At 39.7% G+C, this 23225-nt stretch overlaps 1 protein-coding gene across 13 annotated transcripts in view; it reads left to right on the forward strand.

Annotated features, from left to right (window-relative positions):
* The window catches only part of PBRM1 (polybromo 1), a 58067-nt gene that overhangs the window by 15903 nt on the left and 18939 nt on the right, over window positions 1–23225 (forward strand). For all 13 annotated transcript variants that reach the window (XM_027700460.1, XM_027700461.1, XM_027700468.1 and 10 more), the window contains 14 exons: window positions 150–241; window positions 3963–4179; window positions 9664–9805; window positions 10383–10480; window positions 12984–13260; window positions 14102–14207; window positions 15349–15991; window positions 16830–17041; window positions 17800–17985; window positions 18646–18803; window positions 19378–19644; window positions 20997–21142; window positions 21445–21602; window positions 22273–22456. In XM_027700460.1, coding sequence (XP_027556261.1) covers window positions 150–241; window positions 3963–4179; window positions 9664–9805; window positions 10383–10480; window positions 12984–13260; window positions 14102–14207; window positions 15349–15991; window positions 16830–17041; window positions 17800–17985; window positions 18646–18803; window positions 19378–19644; window positions 20997–21142; window positions 21445–21602; window positions 22273–22456 — 2886 coding nt within the window. The remainder of the gene's footprint in view (window positions 1–149; window positions 242–3962; window positions 4180–9663; window positions 9806–10382; window positions 10481–12983; window positions 13261–14101; window positions 14208–15348; window positions 15992–16829; window positions 17042–17799; window positions 17986–18645; window positions 18804–19377; window positions 19645–20996; window positions 21143–21444; window positions 21603–22272; window positions 22457–23225) is intronic.

Genomic DNA, 23225 nt, shown 5'->3' on the forward strand with positions numbered 1-23225 from the left:
TGGCTGTATTCCTGGTCATGGACTCATGAGCTTCCTTTGTTTGCTTACACACTCTGGGTGGCTGGTAACGGTAAACATGGTAACATTTTTTTTTTTAATTTTAATTTTTTAATTACTTCTTTAATATTTCTTCCTTTACTTTTTCATAGTAACAAAAGATCAGCCCAAGGGGATCGTTTATCAGCAATAACCATGGCGTTGCAATATGGATCTGAAAGTGATGAGGATGCGGCTTTGGCAGGTAGGAAATGAAATGTAGTTTCTCTGTTTTCTCTAATTAAAATGTTCAGAATAAGCAAATCTGTAGAGGTCCTGATACATTCAAATATACTTATTTCAGAAATACTTTGCACTCAGTGTGTAATTCCTTTAAATCACAAGGGTAGGCCAAACTTGCTGGCACCTTCTGAATTTTGTGTGTGTTTCCAAGTATGCTTACCCAAGCTTTAGGAAACTGTTGCTTGTTTTTATTCCTTCTAATATGGAACAGGAGATACTGGAAAAGGCATTGGGTGCTTGTGCAGTAAAAGATTGACAGTGCTACAATTGTTTTTGTACATATATTGTAGTTTTATTTTTTGTTTACATTATTTCTGCGTGGATGTGAAATGATGCATTTCTTCAATATATATTTTTGGGGCATTTATTTCACACCTGGTAGTTGAGCTGTACTCCCCACTGTTTTCCAGTGGGTGGATATGCTGTAGAACCTTTTGGATTTTAGATCTTGCTGCAAGCAAGAGCATTTTTATTCCTGGTTAGCCCAGGGCTGAGTTACTGCTTCAGAGCAGCTGCTTTCTGGGAGGTGTGAGGAGTATTTATTAGCTGAGTTCAGTGTGATTGCTGGCTGTTGCTTTTTTCAAATTGTAATTCTGTAAAAATGTGTAGCTTTTCACGTCCTTGTGATTTAAATTCTTGGAGTGATTTAACGACTTTCAGGTGCCACCTTTACTATGGACATTATTGTCGTTTTCATGGGGCCTCTCTCTGCATCTGAGACTTTTGCCTTGCTGTTGTTGAAGCTCTCCTGTCTCCATTGCATTCACCTGGGAGGAAAAGTCAATTTTTTTGGCAGACCTGTCACCCTTAATGTTTTCTGTCCCTCCAGTACACTACTTGGACATCCCTATGCTTTCAGTCTCTGGATGACAAGGATTTTTATTTAAATCAAGCGGTACTTTTATTAGTTGCTCTGCTGTCTCATCTTTTTTCCTTCCTCTAACACTTGTTAAAATAAATGAGAACGAGGCTGCATGACTGAACATAAACAGAACTTTCTCCTTGATACAGAGAACTGAATCTTTATGAGCTTCTTTGGCTGTAGCAGTTCCTAAGCAATGAACAATATCTGTTTCCAGCTGAGAGTTTATCCTCACAGTTGCAGATGGTGTTTGGTGTGATGGAGCTTGTAGAAGATTCCCAGCTGCAACTTCTGCAGCTCCCTTGCTCTGCATTAGAAGTCTGTAAAGGCAGGCACAGTTGGTCATTATGTATTACCTATTAATATGTATTTAATTTTGTAAACAAAGATATTTTATTTATTACTATATCGTTTAGAGATGTTTTAAGACTGGATGCTGCTTTTGAACTGTCTTCAGTTAGACTTTGAGCATTCATTGTTGTTCGGGTGCTTTGGGACCACAGAGAAGACAAATCACTTATGGAGTAAAGACTAATTTTCTTTCATGTGCATTCAAGTACTCTCCCATCTCTCTGCCCTCTCTCTGCCTCATCATTGAGCCAGAGTACATGTATATGATAAATGCATTTATGTCTGATAACAAGGCTCAGTTCCAGCTGTAAATTGGATGCCTTCCTGCTTTTGTAGGAATTTAACATCACTCCATTATGAAACCACCCCTTAGGAGACAGGCACTGTGGTATGGAGGGAACAGCAGGAAATATGTTTTGTTGGGGACTGTTGAATGGCATTTACTTTATGGTTATGTTTTTGGAGGGTTTTTTTGCTGTATCTGCTAACTGAAGTTGTGGTAACAGCAGCATGAAAAGGAAGTTAGGAGATAACTAGAAGGGAAATAACTCTCCTCTGCCACCATGTGCTTGCTGGAGGGATGGGGCCTGGTGTTACTGCATATGAAAGAATGTACAGTCTTCCAGTAGATTGTTTGTTCCATGGGAAAAATAAGAATTTTTCTATGTTGTGGTCTGAAAATATGTTTGTCTTTGGTTTTTAAGATAACAGGTTTCACACTAGGAGAACACTTATCACTTTCTGAATATGTAAGAATGTGTAATATTTGACACATCTTTTTTAAAGAACATACACATCATAATGAAAATGTTTATAGTTGTATTACAGTATTACATAAACACTTTCCCTATAGTGCCTCTTTAATTTACTTAGATTTTTTCTTTAGGGAATGCCTTGTGTTCCGCTTTTAATACAAAGGAAGTACATTTCTCATTTAGGGTATTGAACTACTTTGTTGCTGGCTGCCACATATCAGAGTACAGCAATATTCACTACTAGTTCCTTATCTTTTTCTCTTTCATAAAAACAAATTATTCTGCTTTTTCTGTTTTGTTTCTTACATTTTTGGTGGAGCACTCAGAACTGAACAATTGGAGTAAACAAAACAAATTGTTTGAGTAAACTAAATCATAATCTATTTTTGAAGCTTACTTTATCTGACAGCAGTCTCTTAACTGTGAGTACGTATCTCCACAATCAGGTGTATGAAAACATAGTGCTGCCTCCTATGTTTGGTTTCTACCTGAGTTATTCTGTCCAGCTCCTGCTTTGCTGGCTGCTCTAATAGATGCTGGGCCATTAAGTGATGCTCATTGGCATATATAGATACCTAAATAGGATATTTTTGAGTGTCTCTCCTGAATCAGTAATGAACATCTTTATTACATGGTGTGACTCTCGAGGATGGTCCTGTACAGGGCCAGGAGTTGGACTCCATGATCCTTGTGGTCCCCTCCAACTCAGCAGATTCTGTGATTCTGTGGTTACACGTTTGCACATCAGCTGATGCCTGTTTGTGTTTTAGCTTTGCCTCTGACTGCTCTGGTAGGTCCCACATGTCATACCCTCACACAGGCCTGCAGTGTCACACTGACAGAGGGGAGATGACAGGGCTGTGTAGTCACAGTCTGAGTGTCCCCTGGCTTTGTCATCATTTCTATATGTCTTTACTGAACGTGGGTGGAGAGCTTGGAACAGTGCCAGCCTTGCCTGAGCAATAATGAACATGCCAGCTGGAAACTTGGTGTGAGTGTTAGAGAGCTGTGTTTGTGTGACTGAATTACCCAGGGTCTCTGCCAAGCTTTCCTGCAAACCAGCTCATAAGAGGGGGGAGAAGGGTGGATAAGTTAACTCCAGCATGTGCAAAACCATGAAGATTTTATGTTATGGTACAAATTACACTGTTTTTGTTACTGAGAAGCGTGGAAGGATTGGCCCTTTACTACCAGCATTTTTTCATTCCTGTTATGTTTCTCTTGCTCATGTAATGTTTCTCCTGTTCTATCTGCAGTAAATATGAGCTCCTCATAGCATTTCTTTCATTCATCCTAATCCTGAAGCAAGATAACTAGAAAAGCTTGCTATAAAATTTGCACATGAATTTAATGCTAATTGTGTAATCATTCTAAAATATTCATTTCTTCTTCATTTGCTGCATATATAAGAGGTACACCTTCAGGCTTTAGTGTCAGTTTTTTTCTGCTGAACTTCACAATTTTGTATTGAGCTGTGATTAATAAGGTCTAAAGATTGTAATACCTAGATAAAGTGCCTTTTTTTTTTGTCAGTTTGAGGCTCATTAGATATATTTGTTGTGCCCTTTTCTGAGGTATGAATATGAGTGCCACAGAGTGGCTGAACAACCTCAATTGAGGGACTGCCTTTTCTTCTGGTTTAGAGCTTTACCCATCAAAAAACCCAGTCAGAGTTGTCCTGCTGAGTTTCCCATTTTTCCGTTCTCTCTGTGCAGCTGCTGCTCGTTATGAAGAGGGGGAATCTGAAGCTGAGAGCATTACTTCCTTCATGGATACGTCTAATCCTCTTTACCAGCTTTATGACACAGTCAGGAGTTGCCGAAATAATCAGGGCCAGCTCATCTCTGAACCCTTTTTCCACTTGCCCTCCAAGAAAAAATATCCTGATTATTATCAGCAAATTAAAACACCGATTTCATTGCAGCAGATCAGGTAAGAAAACAGAATACAAACTACATCTGGTGTGAAACAGTTTTCTTTCCAGAGTCCTCTCCTGTGGTCAGGTTGTCATTACCTAATGCATTATGTGCACCATCTTTCCATCTGATTGCTGCTTGTTTCAACTCACTCTGCATCAGTCTTTTGATCATCTTTTATAGGTGGCTGCTGTTGGGTTTATTTTCCATGGAGTTTCATTTGTAATGGGCCTGAAAGCTGCCATATCAATAATTCTGAAGGCCACCTGTGCAGCAGAGATGAAAGCTTCTGCAGCCCCCCCATTTTTCTCTTTCCTTGACCATGATGGCTTGATTACCTCTTACTGCCACATGTTTTAAATTAATAGTCTTCAGCAGTGTGAACTGTAGAAAGATGGTTGCAATTACATTCCTTTTGTCTAGGTCACAGTATAACTGTGGAGAATAATTATTTTCATTCATGGTGTAGCTGGTCTGGACTGAAATAAGCAGTTCACCATTTATAAATCTGTGAACCATGAAAGGTTTATCAGCTGTCAGAGCACAGTTGTCAGATTAAAACCCTGAATGAAGAGAAGTGAGCAATATCTTTCTTTAGTGGGCCAAGATAGGCTGATGTGATGGATGCTCAGGGTCCTGAGTGCATTAACAGTCTTTCATGGTGCTGGCCAGCCTTGGGTGGCCCAGGCCTCCTGCCCAGTGGCCACTCGGGCTCCAGTCCCTGCCAGAGCTACACCTCAGGAGTAGCTGGTCCTTCATCTTGAGTTGGTGAATGCTGAACCCTTACACTGTTCATGTGTTTGTAATACACAGGTCTGTAAATTGTATTTATACCCTGATATGATTTGCTGGACTTGGTGTAATTGTTGACTAAGCAGTGTCTTCATTAAACCAGAAGCTAACAAAGCTGCTTTTTGTTTTCTTAATTTGTTGGAGAGTGTTTTTCATGTGCTGGGGAGCAGTTCTGGAGCTGCCACACTGGTTATCTTATCTGTCAGTGGCTCTAAAGCATTTTTTTTTATGTCTTAGTACAGCTGTTGGCTTGGCAAAGAAAGTGTCTTGCCTTGAACGAAGCACAAAATGTCCTTGATGAGGAAAAAAAAAGGTAGAAATTGAGAAGAATCATTGACAGTTGTCAGGAAGCTTTTTGTCTGGATGTACTTAAAAGTATTGGCTCAAATAATGTATCAACAGATTTAATTGGGAGAGACTTTCCATTAAAAATATCCTTACTATCAGTGATAGAACAAATAACTTGCAATAGGGAGGCAGCTGCACTTGTGCTTTCCTTACAGCATAGGCAGATTGCATCTGGCTGTGTGAGCACTACAGAAATTCCATGCAAGTGTATGAAGAACTGCAGAGAAAAATGACTTGACTTGTTACCTGAGAGCTAAGAAAAAAAAAAAAAGGACAGACAGGCTTCTTAGAAATAGTGTTTGAGGCTCACAAGTTAGAGTACAATGTTTATAGCAGTCCAACTTCTTTCTGCAAATTCTGAAATGCAGTTCTTTTTAAATTACCATGTAATCTTCACTTCTTGCTATACCTCAAAAGCCTTGAAGTCATGCATATGTGCACTTAAATGATGTGCTGCAGGGAAAACTGAAGCTGGCATGGCTGTGCTGCCACTCACTAGGGGTGGAGGGGTTTTTTTTGTGGTGGTGTTTTTTGAGGTTTGTGGGTTTTTTTGAGATGTACATATGAAGAGCGTATCTTCTGTTCCCAGATGGGGACAGAAAAGTTGAGTGTCCCAGTGAAAAGCTGAAGGAGTTGGAGTCAAGCCTACCCTTCCTGTCTCATATCTGTTTGGCTTTGGCATCTGGCTGCCTAAGCTGTCCTTCCAGAGTGAGCTGTGAAATGTGTGGCTGCTGCAAATTTTACAGCTAGTCATATATTTCAGGAGAGTTTGTGTGTAATAAATGCAGGAAAAGACTTAAAAATAATATATGATTTCTAGAGGGAGCATGTGAGTATGTTTTGGTTTGGTGACGTACATTTTACCTATCCCAGACTCTCAGTCACTTCATGAGTGTTATGAACCTCAGTTGGTTGAGCTGAGTGCTGATCCCCAGCTGTTCTTCCAGGATGTGGGAGGGAATCCTGCTGCTGATGGCTTTAGTTTTTTCCTAATTTCCTCCTGAGTTGCTCTTTATAGAGTCCCAGAATAGCTGAGGCTGGAAGGGAGAGCACCCAGCCCAACCCTATGGCAGGGTCACCCAGAGCCACGTGCCCAGTGAAGTTTTGGGAGACTCCACATTCTCCCAGGGCAACCAGAGCCAGTGTTTGAACACCCTGACAGTAAAAACCACTTGTGTTCAGCTGAAATTTCCAGTGTTTCCATTTGTTCCCCTGACCTCTTGCCCAGTCAGTTAGTGCAGCAGGGGTGAGCCTGCTGCTCCCCCTGGCTCCACCTTCATTCTCTTCACACACTGATGAGAATTCCCTGCCTCAAACAGGACAAGAAAATCCTTCTTGAAAAGAAAGGCATGGAGCTGTGAAGGCCGCGACTTTCATGTGTGGTAAAAATGCACGGTGTGGAGGTCACTTTGCAAACTTGACATTGCTGGGGAAAAGTCATTCTGAAATTACAAATAACCAGAGGAATAGCTGGGAAATGATGCAGGAGAATGTGTTCAGTACCCAGTACACAAGTGCTGGGTCCTGGCATGCTTACAGGAACTGTGCTCCTTATTAAATTTTACAACATTAGGAAGTATGATCCCTAAGGCAAGCAGGTCAGGCTTTTTTATACCAGAGGAGGAAGGTGTGCCAGGGAGGAATTCCATGGCAGCAGCTCCTTCCTAAAACACTTGGGAGCACAGGCACTGAAATTGGTGCCTCCATTGGCACATCCTGGTGTCTTGTGCTCCAGGAAACTGGAGTTATAGATGAGGTTTAAAAATGTGGAGGGATCCAGTGTGAAACACAGTTGGGTTTGTGTGACATCTGCTGTTTGGGGCAGTAAACTGCATTTTCCTAATGAATGTGCCACTTTTTGGTTAATGATCTTCCACACAGGAATCTAAATGTTACATTTCCCTGCACTGGGATGTGTTGAGGTTCTCCCAAAAATGTGAGATTTGGGGAGACCCTTGTTGCTTTTGGATTAGTTATTAATTATTTGAGTGGAGCTTATAGTAAATGTCATCACCTGGTCAAGCATATTTTGCCATTTAATTTAACCAGCTTTAGTAATATGGCAAATAAAGGAGTGGAACTTACCTTGAAGTAATGGAGCTGCTGCCTGGATTAAAATCTGAAGGGTTTATAGAGGACTTTAATATTTCTGTTTGCTTAATTTATGAATGAACCAATCAGAAAAATATTCTCTACAGAGAAAATGATGTCTCTAATACTTAGAATACATTGTAAATTTTCACTGTATCTGAGATTTTGCAGTTCTTTCATTCCTTTTGTCACTTAATATGTGTTGAATATTGTATAATTTTAAATCTTCTGTTTGCATATCCAGTTTTCCTACCTTAACAAGTACTTTCAGTGCATATTGTACAAAAGGCCTTTACAAAATCACAGGTTCAAGTAAACAGTGTTCCCAATGTATTTATAAGACTGTCATCCTCAGTAGGACATTTGTCAAATGCCTTTTTTCATCCCACACATTCTTTGTTAATGGATTTTTTTTCCCTGAAGAGGCAGGACTAGCACTTCACAATTTCTGAAGAAAAGCAAAATAAGTTACATAACTGTTTTTAGCCATGGTTTGAATTGTTTCTGTAGGGAATTTTTAGGCATAGTGTGTATCTAATAAGATGGATGTTTTGATTATGTGGAGAGAGCATCTCTCTCATCATCAGTTCTTTCAGATGTTCCACCTGGAAGGGCTGATGAGTTTCCGACAGACCTTTTAGGGAGATGAGTGCCAACTTACTGCATTTCTTTTTTTAAATTACAGTTCTAATTTTGACCAAATTAAATGTTATGCCAGTGTTGTTCTGGACTTAGTGGCCTTATGAAACTGTTGTCTATCTTTTAAACTGTTTTTCTTCCCGTTTCACAAATGTCATTTTGTTTAAAAGGTTATTCTCTCAAGTTTTAGTCGTGCTTTCATGGTACAGTTCTATCACTGTCAATCATTTGACAGAAATTTCTCATAGTTTCTACTATATAAACTTAATTTGTGTTATGTTGGCAGTGACTTTCTGTAGAGCTCTGGATTTGGTTAATTTTAACCTCACTTTGGTAACTAAACTGATGTTTATAAAATCCTTTCCTTCCAAGATTGGTCAGATGGGTTGTTAAAAATTTATTGTGAAGCTGCATTTCATACTCTAATTCCAGAAAAGTCACAGTAGTTGAGTTCTGCTGAGTTGGAGTGTAATTAAATCTGTGCAAAGCACTTCTATGAATAATCTTTTTAATTAATCATCCTATTGTTTGCTGACAGCAAGTACAGTGAAGACGATGGTAAGGGAAGAGGTTTTTGCAGACAGGCACAAAAGCAATCCCGTTTTGTGCATTTTTCATTCTTCACATCTGTGGTTGGAAGTTGTCAGTCCTTCCAAACCATGTGGTGTAAGTCTGGATCTTTACTTTTGTTGTCGAGCCTTTGATGAACACAACTGTGAATGTGAGTTGTTTGCTTACAGTCAGGTGGGCTGCACCTTGTTTGGATAAACAAATGGTGATAGACACCAGCTTGGGACTAAAAGATTTTATATTAAATTTATGTTGTGGTAGTGAACCATCAAGCAGGTTCACCATCAGCCAGGTGCTGTAGAAACCAGATTGAGTTTAAAGATGTGTAACTGGTGGATGTGCCAGGCAGGCAGGTGAAGAGGGAGGTGTGGAGGAGGATGAGTGGGCTTTGGGGTTCGTGTTGTTGTAGATAAATATTTTCTGCTGCGTGCAGTGAAGTGTTCAAAGGTTTAAAAAAAGAACTTTCAGCACTCATGCAAGGAAATACAAGAAAACACATTAAGATTTTGGCAAACAGTGCACTGATTCATGTGTTTAGCATATGAAAAATGACTTTTTTGTTGTTGTTAGTCCTCTTCTGTTTTCACATGATGTGCACTTTGCATGTAGCACCAGTCCACAAACAACCAGGTTTTTTAAGAGAAGGGAAGAATTGGAGGGGGTAACATGAGAGGTGCTGGGCACTTTTGGGTCTCCCTGAGCATGAATGGGATTGATGTAGTGTTTGTGTCTGTGCAGAGCTGACCTGGCATCGTACCCAGGCCCTCAGGTCAGGGCTGAGGGTACTGGAGTGGTCTCAGCAGGTCGTGCTTCTGCCTCATCTGTAACATCATCTGAGTAATGAAAACAAGACTGTCAAAATCATTGAAAACATCCTTTAGGAAGAGACATGTTTCCCTAATATCATTGCAATTGGAAGATGTTACTGGAGCATCAGAAAAAACACGTTCCTGTAATTAGGGCTCTTTGGGTATTGATTTGTCATGAAAATGAAGATGTTAAAGAACTGTTTTGCACTGTGTAACCTGTGAAATAGCTGATTGGTATTTCTCTTTTGCAGAACCAAGCTGAAGAACCATGAATATGAAACTTTAGATCAGCTGGAGGCTGATCTGAATTTGATGTTTGAAAATGCCAAGCGCTACAATGTTCCCAATTCTGCCATCTATAAAAGAGTACTGAAAATGCAGCAGGTTATGCAGGTATGTGGAGTAGAACAGTCAAAAGGATATAACTTCACGTGTAAATTTATTTGTCTAATGAATGTTTTTCCAAACTAATTTTTAAGTAGACCTGGTGCTTGCAGTAGTATTTTCTTGCTTAGGGGGAAGTATGGGAATGAAGAGCATCATAAAGTGACTTTTCTTCAGCACACCTCCTGCCTTCTGTGATTTCTGCTGGTCACTTTATTCCTTACTACAACTCTTAACCTGATTAAGCTGAGAGAAAATTGATCTTGTGGGGTTTTTTTTTAGTGTTTGCATTTGATGCTAAAGCACTTTAGATTTCATGAAGTGTTCCAGCTGAGTGCTGCAGTCTGAAATGGCACTGTTTTCAAATTGATTCCTCAAAAGTTGTTCTGACAGTTAGAAAGAACTATACTGCTGTTTTACGTCAGCCAACTTATATTAAATAAATCACTGGAACTATTTTGATGCTGGTTTAGTCTCAAAACCTGTAGTGGCGTCTATCTTTGTGCATCTGCTCTGTTCAGATGTTTAACACTGTTCTGGAAGTGTCCAGCATGAGTTTGGCTTCAGGGATTTGGGTTTTTTTCAGGCAAAGAAGAAGGAGCTTGCTCGGAGAGATGACATTGAGGATGGGGACAGTATGATTTCTTCTGCTACATCTGATACTGGAAGCTCAAAAAGGAAAAGGTATGTGCTCCTGTAGTTCCTGCAGACCATGACATTGCTGCATCTGTTATTTGCTAAAGAGAGTATTGAGCCATGGTTTTTAGCACTTGTGTAAGAATTTGTAATCCTGAAACTTCATTAAGTGTTGGCTCTAATCAATTCAAAACGATTTTCTGACTCTGTTTTCCTATTTTGGCCTATTAGTTGATGGTTGTCAACAGCACTTCAGTAAGTGGCATGGACACTGTAGTTACACTGAATTAGGTAAATTTGTCAGTGGATTTCAGGATTTTTATTTGGGCTTTTGGTAGGTTTTTTTTTTTACCCTGGTGAGTGGAATATCTTCAAAGGTTGTTGGCACTTCCTGCTTCTATTCTACTGCTTCTCCACTATATGACTATTTATGTGGTTTAGGTGGCAATTTTAGAATATAATTAAAGTTAAAACCATAGTTGAATACATTTTTTTAAGTTTAAAGTATTGCTCTGCAAATATTTTTATTTGGTGCAGTCTCCTGGCATAAACATTTTCATTTTTCATTACCTGACCTCTCCTTGGGGAGTTTTCATCATTAATATCAGAGGGCTGCTTCTCTCCCCCTTCTGGATTTGCTCTCTTCAGTTCCTTACACTTCAGTAAGGGCCAAAGAAGGTATTTGACAAATAGATAAACTGAGTATAACAGGTGGTTTATTTTGGATCCTGTAACACAAACCAAATTCACAATTCACAGCGATTTAAAATAGACCCTTGATGGTTTATGGAAAGTATTCCTTACAGTGGGAGCTGTTACACAGTTAATATTAATGATGTATTTCACTCCAACCAGGAGTAGTTTCTCTAGTCTGCCTCATGGTGTCATTTGAAATAAGTTCCACCTTCTGATAATATTTTTGCAATAGTAGCAACAGCCAGTGTAAAGCTGTAATTCAGCATCTTTCTTTGGTGTTGCTTATGACCTTCAGCTTCCTGTATATTTATTTCTTTGTTTTGTCAAAGTAACAGCAGTTGTGGGGGGAGGAAGGGAATGAAACAGAGCATCAGCAAAGAGTCACTGAGGAACAATCAAGTAAGTGCAGCAATGTGCACCCATGAAAAGTCTGCAGAGAGAAAATATGAACATGAATTAGGTGGTAGAGTCTAGGGATGCTGGGAAGAAGAAATGAAGTGGAAAGGTAAGACAGACCACAGTACCAAGTAATCAGGAAGGAACAAATTGGAAAAATTGCTGGTTTTGTGATCTTTGGGCTCAAAGAGAAGTACTTACCTAATCAAGCAAGTCACATTGCCATTGGTGTCCTTTTAACTCTGTGTTGCTTTTGATCACCTTGTGTGAGACAGTACTGAAATGCTTAAAAGAAAAAAATCTGTAAGGCCTTGTCATCTGTGAAGTAAAAGAGAAAAAAGTTGTGTTCGTAGATAAAGGGAAATCAAAATAATGTCTGAAGAGAACCTGAAAATGCTTTTGGTGTTGTCAGTTCAATACTTGTTATCCATTTCACTTGCTGAATGGTAGGAAGGAAAAGAAGATTGTAAATGCTGCTGATGGCAGAAGTGAAGCACTGCAGAGAATTCCAAAATGTTGCTGAAAAAGGAAACTAATAACCCTTGCAAAATTCATCCCATTGGGAAAATAACAGTTACACAGAAGAAAGTTGTTTGAATGTCCCCTTTTATGTATCAGATGCATGACCTGAATCTTGAGTTATTGGCAGGCCTTTTTATGTTTCTGCTTGGGTTTTGCTTTACCTACTTCCGTGGAACTGAATGTTAAAACTTGGAAACATGTTAAAATGGGGAATTTGGCAGCATGTCTGTGTTCTGGCATTGCTTATCTGCTGCTGTGAACAGCTAAGCAACATTTTACAGCAGTGACAGTAATGCAGAAAAAAAAGTCTTTAACCTATAGAAGATATATTTTGAATTTTGGTGAGCTTTATTGACTTCTAACTTCATTTGACTGGGATTGACAGATATTTAAGTAATTCTTTCTACTACATCCTTGATGTCCTTTTTTTCTTTTATCTGGTAGTGAAGAAGGTACAGAATTACCCTGAGAAAAATAGCTCGAATCTATGATGTTCTGTATTCAGCAGAGGTAGTTGTGAAGATACTGGCTGGAGGTTTTTTCCCTGTTTGCTCTGGATCTTCAGGTCCAGGATTCAGATGCCTGCTCCTGACTGGTCTGTTTTCTCTGCAGCTGGAAAGTGCTTAAAGCTCCTTTTGGCCTTTGCACTTCTGAAAACAAGTGATTTGGTTTAGTCTGTAGAACACTTAAGGTCAATGAGAGAAGAATCGTAACTGAAAGTAGTTTCCTGTTCCTGTACAGCCTGCTGGTTGTGATGCTGTCGCTGTTTGCAAATTCTAGTGCACTGTTTTAGTGTTGAACTTCTTGTGTGTGTTTAGGTCATTCTGGTTGTCATCATGGTAGAGGATAATGTCATTTTGATATTAGTGCTGGAAGTGGGGAAAAGAGCCCCTGACATTTATTCTTTTCCCTTTCATTCTTCTCCTTGACCTCACAGTAAAAAGAACATACGAAAGCAGCGGATGAAGATCTTGTACAACGCGGTTCTGGAAGCTCGAGAGCCGGGCACGGGCAGGCGGCTCTGTGACCTGTTCATGGTCAAGCCATCCAAAAAGGACTATCCAGACTATTACAAAATTATCTTGGAGCCGATGGACCTGAAGATGATAGAGCACAACATCCGCAACGACAAGTACGCGGCGGAGGAGGCCATGATTGAGGACATGAAGCTCATGTTCCGGAACGCGAGGCATTACAACGAGGAAGGCTCCCAGGTACTGCCTTGGTTCAGCTGTCACACCTCTCTGCGCCTTTGCAGACGTAGAAGTTACATTAGGATGGTTTAGTTTTGACTGTTACTCACATTATGTGTTGGAATCGATTACTGAACTAAAGTAGAAGCTCTTAGGACTTCTGGGAAGGGGTGTCCTAGAAAGAAGCCAGCTTTGTTTTCATGGATGTGGAGGGTGCAGGAGGTCAGACTAGAAGACCTGACTTGTTTACCCCAGCAAAATGGGTCTGAAAGGAATATCTTTTTCATTTGCAAATATGTTGTAGGCTGTGTCTGTGTTGTGGTGTTTCTCAAGCAGCAAGCATGGTGTGGTGGGACAGGGTGGTGGTAGGGAACCTAAGGAAAACCTGCTGCTGTTCCTAATGAGGAACATGAGCTGCTACTGTACAGGACTTTATGATGAGGTTGCATTCACTGGAATTGGATTTGAAGACCCAGGATGATTGTTCTGGTCCTTTGTATCTTGATGGAATCACAATAGTTGAAGAGGTCTTTGATTGCTCTTGGGTTTGATGAAGAAGTTTGTAGGACAACTGTACCCTGCCATTTTGTAGTCTTTGGAGTAGAAATGAAGTTTAATTGGATAATTTATTCAAGAATTTTAGCTCCCTGATTTAGGTGGTGTTCATCAGTTCTGCTTACCTATGTAAGTCAGTTAAAAAGAAGGGCTTATTTCTCAAAAGTACACCTTGAATAAAATACTCAGTTTTGCTTTCAGCTTTTCCAGACTAACATTTAAATGTTTCTTGGGGACTAGTTCTAAACTAGTCTAAACACAGTACACCTTGCTTTGGTTGGTTTTTGATTACTTTACTGATTAATAGGTGTACAATGATGCCCATATGCTGGAAAAGATCCTTAAAGAAAAAAGGAAAGAGCTGGGACCCTTGGCTGAAGACGATGATGTGGCATCCCCTAAACTAAAGCTAAGTAAGAAAACCTTGTGCATTGCTTTGTCTCATTTCAACACTTACAAAACAATACAGATGAACAGAACTTCCTTTTAGAATAAACATATGCTGCACATGCAAAGAGGTTGTATTTTCAAAATTATGACAGCAATGGTATGTTTACATGCATATAAAATAGAATTAAGTTGTTGCATGTAGTATTTTCTGAGGAATGGTTAGAAAGAGTGGGATTTAGTCACATGGTGTTATCCAAATGTTAGGTGGTGCATTATGTGCTCAGTCACACTTCATCAGCACACAGAATGTGTGCTACAGGGATGGCTTCTCAAAGTGAGGAAAGCTCTTAATTTCCCTGGTTAAATGTCTGGGATTTCCACAGAATGGTAAAAAAAGGTGAGCTTTATTTGGAAAATTATTGAAAGCCATGAAAAACACGGAATTGAAATTTCCTGTGTCCATTCCTAGAGCTGTTGGCCTTAATAATGAGATTTGCTACTGCTCAAATCTTAGGTTCCTTTAATATGTGTTCATAATTTGGCAAACTGAGAAGAGTAGAATTGCACAGAAAGGCTTAAAGAAAGTAACTGCACACAGTCCTCTTAAAATTTAAATGTGCAGCTCTAAGGTACAAGTATAGAGGACTCACAGGCAGAGTCTGTGCAGTGCAATAAGAGATCCTGAATTAATCAAAAAGCTAATCTGATTGGTAATCCCATGGGAGGCCTTATTTTACATTTTACCTACAATAATCCTCTCTGATTTGGCATAAACATGGCACGAAGGAATCTGATAATATTTAGAATACCTAATTTTAGTGATAGCAAAACCCCTGTGATGACTGGATTTTTAACATCCGTAGAGAGAAATTCATGTAGGGCTGGTAAGGCCAAACTGAGTTTAGAGGAGTTTGTTAATGATATTAGGTAGGAAAAGATGTTTTCTGTGCTTTTGTCTGAAGAGGCCTTTGCAAGATAGACCATGTAGTGGCATGTGATTCTGTGTTTGCCAAAAATAACATTTAAAAAAAATACTAATACAATTGCTCATACTATGAAGTGGTTCTTCAGTAAGCGATTCTCCAACGGAAAGAAGATACACAAAAAAGCGTCCAAGTTCTCGGTTCTGTAATTTTATTTTATTTTTTTTTTTCTATTTGTCAGGTAGAAAAAGTGGCATTTCTCCCAAAAAATCGAAATACATGACTCCCATGCAGCAGAAGCTGAACGAGGTGTACGAGGCCGTAAAGAACTACACGGACAAGCGCGGCCGGCGGCTCAGCGCCATCTTCCTGAGGCTGCCGTCCCGCTCCGAGCTCCCAGACTATTATGTGACCATCAAAAAGCCCGTGGACATGGAAAAGATCAGGAGCCACATGATGGCAAATAAGTACCAGGATATCGACTCCATGGTAGAGGACTTTGTGATGATGTTCAACAACGCCTGCACGTACAACGAGCCAGAGTCTTTGATTTATAAAGATGCCCTGGTCCTGCATAAAGTTTTGCTTGAAACTAGGAGGGAAATAGAAGGAGATGAGGATTCTCATGTGCCCAATGTCACTTTGCTAATTCAAGAACTCATCCACAACCTTTTTGTATCTGTTATGAGCCACCAGGATGATGAGGGCAGATGCTACAGTGACTCCTTAGCTGAGATTCCTGCTGTCGATCCCAACTTCCCAAATAAACCTCCTCTGACTTTTGATATTATCCGAAAAAATGTTGAAAATAATCGCTATAGGAGATTGGATTTGTTCCAGGAGAATATGTTTGAGGTACTGGAGAGGGCAAGGAGAATGAATAGGTGAGCAAACCCTTATTTTTTGGGTGTCCTTTATCACATGAGTTTTGCATGTTAATGCAAAGGCTGAAGTTTTATCAGAGTGTTCACTTTCTTTGATATGGGTGTTTGGAAAACTAAATCTCAAAAGTTCTATCAGGTCTTCAGTGGAACGTTTGCTTTCATTTAAAAACAAGGAAAAAGGTTTCTGCCATGAGATAATTTTGTCACTAGTCTTCTGAAGGAACACCTCATGAAAACCAGGTTCCTGTTAAGTTTGAGATTAAAAAAAATGAGGAAGAGGAGCTGTTCACTGACTGCTTGACTAGTGAATTTTTCTTTTGGAGCAATCACACTTAGATGAGCTATGGTAAAACTGCAAAAACTGTGAACACTTGCAACTTCTTGCAGTGTTTTACTGGAATTCGGTAGCGTATTTGGGGGTGTACAGGTGAGATCTTGACTAAAATTACATTAAAGCATCTACTAATGGAGCATGGATAAATAAAATAAGTCAGTTTTGTTAATAATACTGTTATTACTCAATTTTTCAGAAGTTAACAGATTGTTGAGGTCCAGTGACAAGTAGTCTTGGTTGCAAATAGTTACCTTTGATTTTCCTGGCATTTCAGGGTTGGTATTTACAAAAATACTGTTTTGGGTCAACTATAATAAAAACTGACAGCAGAGTAGCAGGTGATGCTTGACTTGTCGGTCTCTGCTGCTGCTTATTATGAGTAAACACAGAAACCTGTTGGTAGAGTGAAGCTTTAGATTGATCACTAAGTGTGATGGGAGTGTTTAGGATCCTGTTTGACTCTGGACAAACTGTTTTTGCCCTGTTTTACATGTTTTTGTACAGGACTGATTCAGAGATTTATGAGGATGCAGTTGAACTTCAGCAGTTCTTTATTAAAATTCGAGATGAACTGTGTAAGAATGGAGAGATTCTTCTGTCACCTGCTCTCAGCTATACCACCAAACATCTTCACAATGATGTAGAAAAGGAAAAGAAGGAAAAGCTGCCCAAAGAAATAGAGGAGGATAAGCTCAAAAGGGAGGAGGAGAAGAGAGGTAGCTACTTCCTTTTCATTAATTTAAAATATATTAATTGGAAAATACATCTATGCCTATGGTGTGAGCTCTGCTGTTGCTGCAGCTTTGCCTGCTGAAGGGACCTCAATAGTCTGGTTGTCCACCAAGGATCAGAGATTTATTCTGATTCTTATCAAACAAAAAAAAGAGATGTAGGTAGATACTAACCCCATGTAAACTCTTTAATCAGAGTGCATTGGGGTACCTGTATTCTTATTTCAAGGATAGTAGAAAACAATAGGTTTTACTTTGGCTTTCTGCTGACAATCAGCTTAGCACTGACCAGTTGACCTTTTGGTTGTTTTCTTTTTGACAGAGACTGGTTTCTTGCTGTGCTGATGGTGTTGTCTATGATCATGCTTTTAACACTGCTAAAGAAGTGATATTTAAGCAAGCCTTTTGTGTTTTTACTTGACTGCTGTGAGGGTGAAGATGAATGGGCTTGGCGCTATTTTGTAGGGCAAGAAACCTACTGCAAAGGTCCTTTGTATTCCACAGTTCCTGTGGAGCATATCTAAGGGAATGAGTAAAGCTCTCCTGTTGCCCCTCTCCACAGATGGCAGCAGAGCTGTTACCTCTTTGTCCTTGAATTGTCTTTCTAACATGGTTCACCTTCCCACATAACACCGATGTCAACAGCAATAAACTCTGGCTGCTCCAGCCTCAGGGTGAGGGCCTCCATGGCTAATGTGGGAACGTGGCAGTACTAACACCTGTTCTTCCCTTCTTGAAACAAGAAGCTGAAAAGAGTGAAGATTCCTCTGGCTCAGCTGGGCTGTCAAGTTTGCATCGGACCTACAGCCAGGACTGCAGCTTCAAGAACAGCATGTACCACGTGGGGGATTATGTGTATGTGGAGCCTGCAGAGGCCAACCTGCAACCCCACATCGTCTGCATCGAGCGGCTCTGGGAGGATTCAGCTGGTAAGGGTGTCTTTGCTGGGGGAAAACAGTGTGGTGAAACTTCTTAGTACTATTTTAAGCTTCCCATTTGATTTTTTTTTTTCCCCCTGTGTAGATGTTATTTATTTTATTTGCAGGATTCTGTGTGCACTCACACGGTGTGTGAGTATTTTTCTTGTTTCTGAGTTGCTTTTTTCCGAAGGATATTACAAATAGAAAGTTCTTGGATCAGCACATGTTTTTTTTTGGTGTTCATTTCTACCTACCCTCAAATTGTAAGCATCCCAGAGATGGTATTCTGAGTGGGATGGACTTTTTGTAATGATCCATGCTTCTTCAAATAATCAGGTGATTGTTGTGTAGACTTTGAAGCCATTTGAAGGCCTGAAAGTCAAGATTTATAAATAAGAACCAATTCCTCCTTTATTTTTCTGAGTCAGATTTTACTGGGTTAAAAACAATTGGCAGGCTTTTCAAGCAACAGGCTTTCCTTTCCTGAAAAGTTTAATAAATATTGTCCTGTTTCAAAGCAGAGAGCTCTCAGTATAAATTACTACATGGCTATTTGATTAATTAATCCAGCTATAGTTGTTCTTTCTTGCTCATGCACTAGAGAATGTCATTTTACATTTTTTTTCTTTCTATCTCCCTTCTCTTTTTTTGTTGTTGTCTATTTTAAAGGAGAGAAGTGGCTCTATGGCTGTTGGTTTTACCGACCAAATGAAACGTTCCATCTCGCAACAAGAAAATTCTTGGAGAAAGAAGTTTTTAAAAGTGACTATTACAATAAAGTTCCTGTTAGCAAAATTTTAGGCAAATGTGTGGTCATGTTTGTCAAGGTGAGAGACTGTTCAGACTAATTTATTTAAGCAAATAATATGTTCTCTGCTGTTTTGTTGTAGGGCTATGGGCACTTGGCATAGAGACATTCTGTTAATACTTAAATAAAATAGGATTTGCTTCTGTGGGCTCTTTGTATTTTTCCTTTGCTTCATGAGAGATGTAGTTTAGCCAGGTGATGTTGTTTCCCTGAGCTGGTTGGTTTGTAGAACCATATGTTTATGATCACCCCCAGCTTGGTGATCATGTCCTCTTTCCAAGTCAAAGCTCAGAAATCTCATAAAGGTGATTTCAGGCTCCAGATCTTGTACTTGTTCATGCACCAGTTTGGTAAATGAATAAACCCCAACTATTTTCACATGCCAGTCAGTACTGAATTTAGCTTCTTCTCTAAGGATGGAACTTCTTGTTATTTTTAATAAAACTTGGATGTCAAACTGGAATAAAAGAACTCAGCAGAAAGGCTGCTGATAGAAGCATAAAAAAACCCAGGAAACATGAGAGAGAGTTCACTGTGTGTCTGTGGGACGTGGGCGTCGCTGAAATATTTCATGTTTTTTCTTCAATGTGCAGGAATACTTCAAATTGTGCCCTGAAAACTTCAGAGATGAGGATGTCTATGTGTGTGAGTCCCGCTATTCTGCAAAGACAAAGTCTTTTAAAAAGATCAAACTGTGGACTATGCCTGTGAGCTCTGTCAGATTTGTCCCTCGAGATGTGCCCCTGCCTGTGGTCCGTGTTGCTTCTGTGTTTGCTAATCCAGACAAAGTAGATGAGGAGAAACACAGTGAAACACTGGAGGACAGTAAGGTGGGAGAAAGTATCATTCATCTCGAAAAGGTACGTAAGATAATGAAGAGGAATGTTGATTGTATTTGCCGAATAAAGAATGACAAAATATTATGATTTGGGTTTCACAGCATCCAAATGTAGTCAAATATAAATAAACATGATGTTTCTACTATAAATCACATTATACACATTTGTAAATAGATACAAAATATAAATAGACTAAACAGAAAATAAACTCTACATATTTGTTAGATTTGACAGCCTCTTTCCTGTGATCATGTAAAGAGCTTGGTCTCGTTTTTTTACCGCTTCAGAAAATTACACTTTTACTGTAAAGCTTATCTTAAGCATAGAGAACCTGTAGAACTAAAAGTCTAATTTTAGTTCATGGCAGTGCTGAAATGCTTTATTATGTAGCAGCTCAGTAAAATAGTCAGTAACTAGGCAGCAGTAAGTAATACATAATATTCTGTTGTCTGTGACCTCTGTGCATGATAACTAAGTATTGTCAAAATGCTTAAGAATATTTCTGTCCAACATAGTGGATAAAATGGTTTATTTATTGTACTTAGAGTAATAAAACAAATAAATTTAAGGAAAGGTATTAAAATCAATTCAGTTGAATTAATTTTATCTGAAATAAATTTAGAGCCATGAAAAAATAAAAGAATCATAAAATAAATACACTTTAGATTGAGTTCTCTAACAGAACCTGAGTACACATACCCAGCACACACATTGTCAGCTTTAATTAGACACTTAGTGTGTATTATTATATTTATTCACATCATGAGAAAAGATACTTCTGCTGAGAGAATGAAATTTCTCAGGGTCTTTTCCTTCCATGCCTTGGATAGACAGCCTGTGTTTCTTTGGCTTTCTGAAATCCCAGACTGAAAGATCAAATGAGGCACAATGTAAGTTGTTCCTAAAAAGTAGGAAATTAAATAGGGCAAATGGTATGAATTTGCAAGCAATACATGGAGTGTTCTTATTATTCCATATGAGAGTTGAGTCATTAAATTTCTATGTGTTTTATCTTGGCCATAAACTCAATTCTTACCCCTTATGCACGTTGCTGTGCTTTAAACCATCAGTGTAAGCTGACAAGGCTTGGCTTGGCCAGGTAACTTTGAAGCACTAGAACAAAAAAGACCTGTAAATTACTGTTCTGGCAAAATTAGAGCTTTGTGAAACAGGAAGGGTTGTGACAGACATGGAGAGTGTCTTTGGCTTTGCAATTTCATTTTTAACTTTGAAGGCTTTTGCACGTACAGCTCTGTTTACGTACTGTTGTTAACATAAAGACAGAGCAAAGCCTTTTAGGAGCACATGGCACCTGTTTATTAATGTTTGGTTTTCCTCCTTCTGCAAGTTCCTAAATGCTTGTTCTTCTGCAGGAGAAAGAAGATGTTCCAGTAGAAATGTCCAATGGAGAGCCTGGTTGCCATTACTTTGAGCAGCTCTGCTACAACGATATGTGGCTTAAGGTTGGGGACTGTGTCTTCATAAAATCCCACGGGCTGGTGCGACCCCGAGTGGGAAGGTGGGTGCAGCTTCTTATTTGCAGTTTTTAACTATAAAAACAACTTGAACCAAAGACAGGCTGGTTGCAAAAGGTGTAAAAGAGGATGGGGAAAAAAATCTTGTGAGTGGAATGAAGTGTTATAAGCTCTTAATAGACTGAGGTGAAAGTTTAACTGCCTAATAAAAACTTGGTGCAGTTGTACAGGTGGAATAGGCTGTTTGGTACCCATTTTCCACTGCCAGTGTTCCCGAACAACCCAGTTCTGTCTCATTTGGGAGGAATGGCCTTTCATTTATGTCACTGCTTTGCTTTCTTTCCAGGATTGAAAAGATGTGGGTGCGAGATGGAGCTGCATATTTCTTTGGTCCAATCTTCATACATCCCGAGGAAACTGAACATGAACCAACCAAGATGTTCTACAAGAAGGAAGTGTTTTTGAGTAACTTGGAGGAGACCTGTCCAATGACTTGCATTTTGGGTAATTATTAACAGCTTTAAATCCAATGGACACTCCCTTTCATACTCAGTCTGAAATGATTGATAGCTATGCATAGGCTTGATTCCAAGTAGGTTTTTTCATATTGAGAGAGAGAGGGACAAGAGATTATTCAGTGGGTTTCTAATACACATTCCTGTCTTAGGAACCTGTGGTGAGAATTTTCACTTTAAGGAAGCTTTCTCACAATAAGGGAATTACATGTATGATAACCAAGTGAACATTGTCTGCAGCCAGAGAACAGAAAACTCCATTATTCTTGCTTATTAATGTAATTATTCCAGTACATATTACCTGGAAAGTTGAAAGGAGGAGCAGGAGATTGAAATTTGGTTTGTTGGAGAAGGTGATGGTGTGCACTTTGTTTTGGAGTTCTGATGCTGTGATAAATACACTGACAGACCATTGGGGTTTGCTACTTTGTGGGTTTCCTAGAGCTTTAAAAAAATCCAAAAGCTGCATGAAGTTGCTGGAGGTTTCTTGTGAGTGGCATTATTTGATTAAAATGTCGATTGGTGTATTTTCCGTAGTTGCGCCAAATACCAGGAATCTTCCAGACTTACGAGACAGGCAAAAAACTGGAGTTCCCACCCTTTTTACGGGAAGTCTGCGAGTGTGGCTGCCTTCTTACCCAGCTCTTTCATTTCTGCAGGAAAGTGTGTCGTTCTGTCATTCAAAGACTTCCTCTCCTGCAGACCAACAGAAATCTCCGAAAACGACGTTTTTCTTTGCGAGAGCCGCTACAACGAGAGCGACAAACAGATGAAGAAATTCAAAGGGCTGAAGAGGTTTTCACTCTCTGCGAAAGTTGTAGATGATGAGATATACTATTTTAGGTAAAAATGTGGTGGGAATGAGGGGGTCACCTGGGCACCCTTCTGGATTGTGGTGGACTGACTCTGCTTGGCAGCTCAGCTCCCCCCCAGCCACTTGCTTGCTTCCCCACAGTGAATGAGGGAGAGAATCTGAAGGGCCAAAGGAGGAACAACTCCTGGGTCAAGTTAAAGGCAGTTTGATAAGTGAAGCAAAGCTACATGCACAAACAAAGCAGCAAAATAAGGAATTAATTCCCTACTTTCCATTGGCAGGCAGATGTTTAAATGTTTCCTGGAAAGCAGGGCCTCAGCATTTGTAATGGTTGCTTGGAAAGACAAACACCATAGCTCTGAATGTGCCCCCATCCTCCTCCTTCCCCACAGCATTAATGCCTGAGCACAGTGTCCTATGATATGGAATATCCCTTTTGGTTAGTTTTGCTCCCAGTTGTGTCCCCTCCCAAGTTATTGCCCACCCTCATCCTGCTGAGGGGCAGAGTGGGGAAAGGCAAAGGCCTTTTGTTGGCCTGATGTGCCAACACTGTTCAACAGTAATTACAGTGTGATATGTCATCAACACTGTCATCTCACAAGTGCAAAACACAGCCCCCTATGGGCTGCTATGCAGAGAATTAACCCCATCCCAGCCTGACCCAGGACAGAAATAGAAGTTACAGTTGTAAGAGAGTAGTTTTGACTAATCACAATCTTGGGAAGAAGTTCAGGTAACATCAGTCTTTTCATGGTCTTAATACCACTGGATGTTTTCTTTTTCTTCTCCTGACTTCAG

The sequence above is a fragment of the Neopelma chrysocephalum genome, unplaced genomic scaffold (genome assembly GCF_003984885.1).
Source record: "Neopelma chrysocephalum unplaced genomic scaffold, ASM398488v2 Primary Assembly neopelma1_147, whole genome shotgun sequence".
Lineage (NCBI taxonomy): Eukaryota > Metazoa > Chordata > Aves > Passeriformes > Pipridae > Neopelma > Neopelma chrysocephalum.